The sequence below is a fragment of the Vulpes lagopus genome, chromosome 12, assembly GCF_018345385.1.
Source record: "Vulpes lagopus strain Blue_001 chromosome 12, ASM1834538v1, whole genome shotgun sequence".
Taxonomy (NCBI): Eukaryota; Metazoa; Chordata; class Mammalia; order Carnivora; family Canidae; genus Vulpes; species Vulpes lagopus.
In genome coordinates this window covers 4,516,122-4,525,405 of record NC_054835.1, presented here as the reverse complement: position 1 = coordinate 4,525,405, position 9,284 = coordinate 4,516,122, and the positions used below count along the sequence as shown (strand labels likewise).

Genomic DNA, 9,284 nt, shown 5'->3' with positions numbered 1-9,284 from the left:
GAGGGTCTGAATGAATCTGGACCTGCTCCAGACAATCCCCCGTCCCCCAGGCCTGAGCAGCTGGCACAGGAGTCACCCGGCCCAGGCTGGCCAATCAGTCTATCCTGGGACTCTCACCTCTGGATCTTTTGAATGGAGACCTGAACTTGAGTGGCTGTGAGTACACATGAGTGCGTGTGCCATGTGTGCTGGTGTAGAGAGTGCGCACGAGAGGGAGGACTGGAGTGTGAGAGGACTGGGAGCAGATGGCAGGTACAGCAGATGAGGCGGTGCAGGCGAGAACAGGAGAAACAGGTGTGTGGTCTGGCCACTAACCCCGCCCTGGCCTAAGCTGTTGTGAGTAGATTTTGGTTTCTTGCTGCCCAAAGGCCTGTGAGGTGCCTGCCCCTGTGGCCCTGGGGAATCCGTTTGTCTGCCTTCCCGAGTAGTACGTGAGTCCTCCTGCAAACAGACTCTGTGTCCTGGATGTGTAAAGGCCACCATCTGTACTTCCCTGGTGACCCAGCACTAGGAGGGACTCCGTGCATGAGGTGGATGGCAACACAGAGCCCTGGCCCTGAGGAAAGACCCGGCACATCACTCGGTTTCTGCTTATGCTAAGTGCTCTGCGAACATCCTCATCCCATCTTCCCAGGGCAGGCCACTGGTAGTGTCCCCATTCTACAGGTGTCAGGTAACCAGCTGAAGGCCAGTGGTCAGGAAGTGGCAGAGCCAGAACCTGAATCGAGCTCTTCAAACTCCATGTTCTGTTCTTTGTGGGTTTCTCATGGAATTCTCTGGGCTGCTTTTCCTTCCTCCTGAGAGAAGCCAGAGATTGGGGGTCCTGGGCTGGAGACACGGATGCTTTGGGGATTCTCATGGTCCTAATGAGAGCTGAGCTAAAGGTGGCCCCCTTCGGAGTCTGGCGTAAACAGCGCTCTTAGCAGTGACAGCTCAGACTGTGACGTCTAGCCCAAAAATGCGAAGGTCACCTCTAAAGGAGGCCAAGTGCTTTGATAATGAAACCTGACTGATGGGCCCTGCAAGGAGCCCTGGGCCGTGTCCTGCGGCCCTTTGGTCTCTTCCCCGGCATTCAGAGTGGTGTCTTGCAAGCAGGTGAACAGTCGGGACAGGACTGAACCCAGAGGGGCAGCATGCCCTCCCGAGCAGAGCAGCCCAGGGCTCTGAACCCTGCCCCCGCAGCCGCACATGAAAGCGCACCCCTGCATTCCTCGCCGGAGCCCCGGAGCAGTGCACGTGGTTCCCGTGCTTTCGTGGCAACTGGGGTTCTCGCCTTCCAGGGCCATTCCAGAAGGTTGTTCCCAGGGAATGGCAGGGCTCTCCTTGCCTTTGTAAGCCAGGCCTCTGTACTAACCAGGGGCAGCTTTCCACCCAGAAGGCCAGTGCTGTCTCGCTTTCTAGAGGCGCTTTCTAGAGGCGGGAGGCCTGGCGGTGGCTCTCTGCCCCGAGGCGCTGGAGAGGAGGCTGGAGGCTAGACAGTCCCCTGAGGGGTGCGACGCGCTCAGGCAGTGGCGCGGCAGCCAGCCAGGGAAAGGTTAAAACAAACGTTTATTTAACAAATTATATTAAGACAGACAATCACACAGTGAAACTTCCCTTGGCCACATACAGGAGTCACCTCAAATAAATACGGTCAGGACGTGGTTCCTAGGGCGAGGACGCAGCAGCCTGACCGGGCCCGGGTGGTCACACGGCGGCTCACGTGCCCGTGGCTGGGGGAACAGAGCCCTGTCTCGTGGTGGCGGCAGGCACTACTGGGCCGCGTTCAGAACAGGCAAGAACGAGGGGCCTCCAAGTCCGCCCCGGGGTGGTGGGGGCATGGCAGAAGGGGGCCGAGCTCTGCGGCTGCCCCCCTTGCCCTCGGGCTCCCCAGCTGTCAGGGGACCCGGGTCGGGGTGGGGCGGCTGGACTGTCACCCCCGCTGAGCACCATGGCACCACGCAGTGGCCGCACAATCGAGCATGCTAGAACCGCATGGCCCGGGACACTGGCGAGTCCGTGACTGGACTGGGCACGATAAAGGTCAGGGTGAGGCGTGTGCTTACGACGGGCCAGCTGGCACGGGGCTCCGGGGCCGCCGAGACGCGCGTCCCAATCTTCTCTGCCGCTTGGCAGCTCTGTGCCCGTGGACGAGCCTCTGCCACTTCATTTGTAACGAGGAGCGTCTAATACCCACTTCTGGGTTATTTGCATTTTAAGGGGGAATAACGGGAGAAAATGTGCTTTGAGTGCCGGCCTAGTGCCTGATTTGGGACACAGCTGTCCTTCTTGTCACCTGCCCCTGCTGTCTTCCTGCATGACTCAGGGCAGGGGGATGCCCGTGTCAGGGGCTCTCTGCTGCCAGCCGTGCAGCAGGACACCCAGCAAGAGAGGGGGGCCAGGGCAGGCTGGGAGGGGGTCTTCAGCTGCTCCCCACCCCCCTTACCAGGCTTCCTAGCTCTCCAAGTGGAGGCCAGTTGTGGCCCGTATCACATCCTGGACTTGGGGTAGGAAAAAGCCTTGATGCAAAGTTGCGAGTGAACCGCGTCAACGGCTTACTCCTGATTACCACTGTGCCGTTCCAGGGGCTTTGGAGACACCCTGCATTTCCAGAGGGAAAGGACAACAGGGAAGCTGTGCTCTGGTTAGTCTTTTTTTTTGGGGGGGGGGGGGGCGGGAATGAAGGCCAGGCCGCCACCTCCCCTCCCCATGTGGTCCCGGGGTTGAACAAACACCTCTCCCAGGCACGAGCTAGGGGTCCGGGCTGTCCTGGGGTCTGCATGAGCCCCCACATGCACCCCCTTGCCTATGGTCACAAGGAAGGAGGGCGAGGAGCAGCCTCCAATCTACCACAGACACCAGCCTTTCCCCACCACGGTCACTGTCCCCTGATCCGCAATTAGGCAATCAGTCACCATCACACGATACAGTGGAGGTGGCCGCAGCCTGCCCTAGCCCCTGCTGGCCTGTCTTCTTCCTGGTGGCCCCGCCTTGCTCTGGGTCTTCCCCTAACTGTGGGACAGGACAGCCCCCCGGGGGGGGGGGGCTCGGGAGGGCATACAGCTCCTCCTCTGTGGACAGCCTCCCTTCCTATCCCTGCCCCCCACCTCCCTGCCCGTGCACCCTGACTCGGGTCGCAAGTGCTCTCTCCTAAGATGTATGGTTCTCAGTCAAGGGACAAGGGCCATCGGGTGCTACCTGCCAGATGATAATCTCTCAGGCCATGAGCAAAGTGCCCAAACCAAGTGAACAGAAGTACTCAGAGTTGCCCCTCTCTGTTGGGCTTCAGGTCACACAGGTCACTTGGTTTTGGACCAGCCACCCATTCAAAAAGCAGCAGTAGACACAGGTTCTCTGGGCCCCACAGGGCTCCAATTCCCCAGAGACACAACTAGCTTGTGAGTGGTACAGGTGAGACCCGTCCAACAGCTGTCTCCTCTCCTGGTGAAGCACCAGTCCCCAAGGTCCTCAGACGGACTGCTGGCTCCAGCCCATGACCCCCGGGCCCCAGGGATTCCACCAACTACCTGCCTTTTCCTACCCCTTTGCTGTGTGGAAGGCCTAGGAAGGCCAGCCCCCCCCCCCCCCAAAATGTCCTGTCTGGGCAAAGGTAGGGAGAGGTGACTGCTTCCCTAATGTGCAGACATCAGGAGCTATCGAGTGAAGATCGTGGGGCAAACAAGGAGGGAGAGTGGAGCTGCTGGAGATGGCGGGGCTCGTGAGGGTACATGAGGTATTTTTGCCCGCCCCACCGCTTAGCTGGCCGCTTAGCTGGCCCCACCCTCCTCGTGGCATTGGCCCGATCTGCCCCAGGCACCATGGGGAGGCAGGGTCCGTGCCTGGCTGTGGCTCTCTTGGGCTCCCTTTGTGGTGGGGGACCCTCGCTTCTCTCCATGCCTCCCCCCCCACCCTCCAGACACAGTCAAGCCTCAAGTCCAAAGCTCCCACCATCTGGGGACCCCGAAGAGGGGAGTTGCCAACATTCTGTGGAATTAAGACCACTCTCGAAAGCTAGACCAGGCAGGCCCCTGGGTGAGGGCCTGGGCCCCCAGGGAGGGCTGCAGCCCTGTTCTTGTGGCAAACACGCCTGGAGCTGAACCTGGCAGCCAGCATCGTGAGAAGTACCAGTACGTCCACTGGCTGGTCGTGGCACAAATGTCCATGCTGGCCGCAGTTTGGTGACCTGGCTCAGATGGACTTTTAAAACAACTGTGCTGTTAGCAGAACCCAGTGAGACACAGCCTGGCTCTGAGAAGCCGACGACCACATGCCCATGTCCCTCTGGGGCTGGGCACTGGCCAAGAGTCTTCACCTGTGGCCCGGAGAGGGCCCATCCCTGGGTCAGGGCACCGGGCCGAGGCAGCTGGGGTGGCAGTTGGCACGTGGGCATGGCAGAGATGAGCCCTTTGGGAGGGATGGGGATGTGTGGTGGCTGAGCACAATGTCCCGGGCAGCACAACTCCCCTCCAAGCAAGCACCAGGTCCCTCCGCCTTCTTGCTCAGAAGGCAAGTCCTCTGTGTGGGCAGCCGGGCGGCTGCTCCCCGACCTCAGCATGTCCAGTGTGTGAATCGGGGGAGAAGTCTGAGAGATGGCCACCAGTCAGGCGGGGACCCAGGCTCAGGGCTCCTGGGGGACCACAGGCTTCTTCCTCCCGTGTGTCCTCTGGGTCGCCGTGAAATGCTCAGGGCGCTTGCTGCTGTTGGTGTGGGGGACTTGCTTCACAGCAGCCCCTGTATGGGGCACTCAGTGAGTCTGGAGGGTGCTGTGCAAAGCGGTCACCCGCCTTGGGTCCTCCAGGAGGAACCAGATAGCTAGAGGCAGGCCACAGTCAGGAGGGAAGGGAGCCCGTAGCATTGCTGGGCAGCTCCAACAATTGTGCAGGGCCCTCAGGGGTGACTCCCGTGCTGGGTAGGGTTGTCTGTAGGAGGGCTGGTCATCACACAGACACGTTAGGAGCTGCTGGTCACTACAGCAAACACAGATTAGTCGAGATTATGAACAGTATCCCCGGGGAGGCCGGGGTGTCACGTCAGGCAAGCCGATGGCCGAAGAGGTAACAGCTCAGCTGCCCAGAGTCTCCCAGATGAACCCCACCGTGGGGCAGTAAGAAAGGGTGGGCAGGAGGGACCGGGCAAGGGAGGGGCGCTCAGTAGTCTGGGCAGCTGCGTCTTCTCCCCACAGGAACAGGGTGGTGGCTGGCCCCTCAGGACTGGGGGATCTGCTGACACCGAGTGGGGCTGGGTGGGAGCCGGGCCGCAGCGCTCTGCTCCGTGCGGAAGCTGTACTCATACTGTAGGAGGGAGGGGACAGAGAAGCATGGTCAGTGCATGAGGACAGCAGAGAAAACCATCCCAAGGCCTCAGGCCCAGCCCGCAGCGGCCCCTGTGCCACCTCACTGAGCGTGCGCACGCAGACACGGTGCCCTCTGGGCACACACGTGCGGTGCGGGGGGTGTGTACAGGTGTACCTCTGCTGCTGCAGGCGGCAGGCCAGTTTGTAATGATGGATGCTATGTACCGTCCTTGCTTGTTTTCCTTGAGGGGGACTGCAGTGCCCAAAGCCACCGGCTGACCATGGGCCAAGCTGCCTGCCAGGAGTAGGGTCATGTACATGGTGAAGGACAGCTCTGGACTTCCATCCCACACCTGACCTGAGGCCAGCCACAGCCACCAGGCCCAGGGGACCCTTTGACTCCGTGTTTCCTGCTGTACCCTGCGCATGCGTACACCTTCCTCTGAGTTCCCAGAGACGCTCCCTGAAGTGGGTGTGACAGTCTTCCTTAACTGACAATGGCCCCAGGCTTCAGGAGGCAGCACCCCACAAGCCCACCTTACCTGGGCCAGGGAGGTACCTGGAGGGGCATGCCTGTCCCCTGTCCCACCTTCAGTAAGACTGAAGCTTACCTGACCCTAGGTCACTGTGTAAAGGTAGGTTTGGAGTCTGATGGAAATTCAGAGAGGGGGGTACCTCTGTTGGGGAAGGGGGAGTGCACCTCCCTCTCAGAAGGCCGGTGCGATGGCACCGCCCGGGTGGGGGGGGGAGAGCAGCCTGGTCCAGCATATGCCAGAGCTGCCAGGTGGTCCTAGGGGTTTAGGAATGAGGAGCTTAGATGAGGTCAGGGGTGGGTTAACATTAAAAAAAAAAAAAAAAAAAAAAAAAAATCTCAGGACTTTTAGCAGTAGAATGGCCCTAATAGCCAAGGGAAGTTTAAAAAAGAAAACCATAGCTGGGGGCCTCACAATGTCAGATTTCAGGTTGCACTACAAAGCTGTGGTCATCAAGACAGTGTGGTACTGGCACAAAAACAGACACATAGATCAATGGAACAGAATAGAGAATCCAGAAATGGGCCCTCAACTCTATGGTCAACTAACACTCGATAAAGGAGGAAAGACTATCCATGGGAAGAAAGCCAGTCTCTTCTATAAATGGTGCTGGGAAGATTGGACATCCACTTGTCAAAATGCAGAAGAATGAAACTAGACCACTCTCTTGCACCATACACAAAGATAAACTCAAAATGGATGAAAGATCTAAATGTGAGACAAGATTCCATCAAAATCCTAGAGGAGAACACAGGCAACACCCTTTTTGAACTCGGCCACAGTAACTTCTTGTAAGATACATCCACGAAGGCAAAAGAAACAAAAGCAAAAATGAACTATCGGGACTTCATCAAGATAAGCTTTTGCACAGCAAAGGATACAGTCAACAAAACTAAAAGACAACCTACAGAATGGGAGAAGATATTTGCAAATGGTGTATCAGATAAAGGGCTAGTTTCCAAGATCTGTAAAGAACTTATTAAACTCAACACCAAAGAAACAAACAATCCAATCATGAAATGGGCAAAAGACATGAAGAGAAACCTCACAGAGGAAGACATACACATGGCCAACATGCACATGAGAAAACGCTCTGCATCACTTGCCATCAGGGAAATACAAATCAAAAGCACAATGAGATCCCACCTCACACCAGTGAGAATGGGGAAAATTAACAAGGCAGGAAACAACAAATGTTGGAGAGGATGCGGAGAAAAGGGAAGCCTCTTACACTGTTGGTGGGAATGTGAACTGGTGCAGCCACTCTGGAAAACTGTGTGGAGGTTCCTCAAAGAGTTAAAAATAGGCCTGCCCTACAGCCCAGCAGTTGCACTGCTGGGGATTTACCCCAAAGACACAGATGCAGTGAAATGCCGGGACACCTGCACCCCGATGTTTCTAGCAGCAATGGCCACAATAGCCAAACTGTGGAAGGAGCCTCGGTGTCCATCGAAAGAGGAATGGATAAAGAAGATGTGGTCTATGTATACAATGGAATATTACTCAGCCATTAGAAACGACAAATACCCACCATTTGCTTTGACGTGGATGGAACTGGAGGGTATTATGCTGAGCGAAGTAAGTCGATCGGAGAAGGACAAACATTATATGGTCTCATTCATTCGGGGAATATAAATAATAGTGAAAGGGAATAAAGGGGAAAGGAGGAAAACTAAGTGGGAAATATCAAAGGGAGACAGAAGAACATGGAAGACTCCTAACTCTGGGAAATGAACTAGGGGTGGTGGAAGGGGAGGTGGGCGGGGGGTGGAGGTGACTGGGTGGTGGGCACTTAGGGGGGCACTCGATGGGATGAACACTGGGTGTTACTCTGTATGTTAGCAAATTGAACACCAATAAAAAATGAACTTATTTAAAAAAAATCCTAAAAAAAAAAAAAAAAAGGGCTCCTCCATGTAAAGTAGAACCACGTGGAACTGCCCTGGTTAAACTTGGCCACCAGCTGAAGCTATTTCCTCAGGGATGTGGTGGTGGTGGAGGAGGCTGATAGGAAGCCCGGCCTGCCTGCTCCCCGCAACCCAGAAGTGAGCTGCCTGCAGCAGGAGAACAGCTAAGAGTGGAGGGCTTCAGGGGTCAGCCAGGAATGAGGGGCAGCAGCAGACCATGGAGAGTTTTTTTCCCCTTGATCAGAAATGGTGAAGAGGCAGCCAACAGACCACCACTGCCCAGCATGTGTCCTCAGTCACCCCTGCCCGAGGGCCCCACAGCGCTGACGCAGGACAGGCAGACACAGATCTGGGCCAGCCCCGTCCCATGGCTGTGTGAACAAAAGGAGCAAATAGCCTCAAGTGACCCCTGAGCCCAGAGCCAAAGGGCCCGGCAACGCAGATATGACTGTGGTCCGTACAGACACTGCCACCAGAAGGGGCAGGAGGGAAGGACTTGACTTTGGAGGGTGACCTCAGGCAGGTCTTTGCCCTTCCCTGATCCTCTGTGAACTCCTCCTTGATCCTCCTGAGCTCCTCTCGGAAGTGGGGCTATGTTAAGAGATAACAAGTGTCAGTGAGGATGTGGGGAAAAGGGAACCCTTGTGCCCTGTTGGGAACGTAGCTGCCGTGGAATGTGGTATGGAGGATCCTCCAAAAATTAAAACTAGAACTCTCCTAGGACTCAGCAATTCCTCTTCTGGGTATTTATCTGAAGAAAACAAGAACGCTAACTCAAAAAGCTACCTGCCACCCCCATGTTCACTGCAGTGTTGTCTCCAACAGCCAAGACCTGGGAGTCCATTAGGTGTCTGATGACCGGTGAAGGGATAAGGAAGACGTGGCATAGAGATACAGTGCGATCTTATCCAGCCATTGAAAAATCAAAATCTCACCATTTGCAACAGCATGGATGGATGGTGAAGGAATTTTGTGAAGTGAAATAAGTCAGAGAAAGACAAACACCCACGTGACCTCACTTATATGTGGAATCTAAAAAACCCCTATAGTTAAAGAGAACAGACTGGGGGTTGCCAGGGGAGGGGATCTGGATGGGTGAAGGGGGTCGAAAGGTAAAAATTCCAGTTGTAGAGTCGTGGGGATGTAATGTACAGCAGGTGACCACAGTTAACGCTACGTTGCATGTTTGGAAGTTGCTAAGAGTAAATCTTAAAGGTTAAAAATTTTGTAACCATGGTGACAGATGTTAACTAGACATCGTGATCATTTTGCGATACGGACAAATATGAATTCATTATGCTGTACACCTGAAACTAATGTTATATGTCAATTATACTTCAGTGAAACGTGGGGTCACAGTCTCTACTCCCAGGGCTGGCTGTGAGGGTGGGGTGAGCGACAGCACATGAAGGGCCTGCACATCGCCAGCACCAGGCGAGCACTCGCTGCACTTTTCTTGTCTACTTGGGAAAATCTATCAAAGCGGCTCCCAGGGGCCATGGCTGGACCCCAGCTCTGGGAGGCTGGTCCAGGGGAGCATCCCTAGAGGCGGCGGCCTTCAGGCAAAAATCT

General features: G+C 55.9%; 1 protein-coding gene across 1 annotated transcript in view; it reads right to left on the bottom strand.

Annotated features, from left to right (window-relative positions):
• Positions 1-1,531: 1,531 nt before the first annotated feature.
• MVB12B (multivesicular body subunit 12B) overlaps positions 1,532-9,284 on the bottom strand; it is a 187,260-nt gene continuing 179,507 nt past the window's right edge. Inside the window, exon 10 of the mRNA XM_041724470.1 lies at positions 1,532-5,270. Within this exon, the coding sequence (XP_041580404.1) occupies positions 5,184-5,270 (87 nt within the window). The 3' untranslated portion in view covers positions 1,532-5,183. The remainder of the gene's footprint in view (positions 5,271-9,284) is intronic.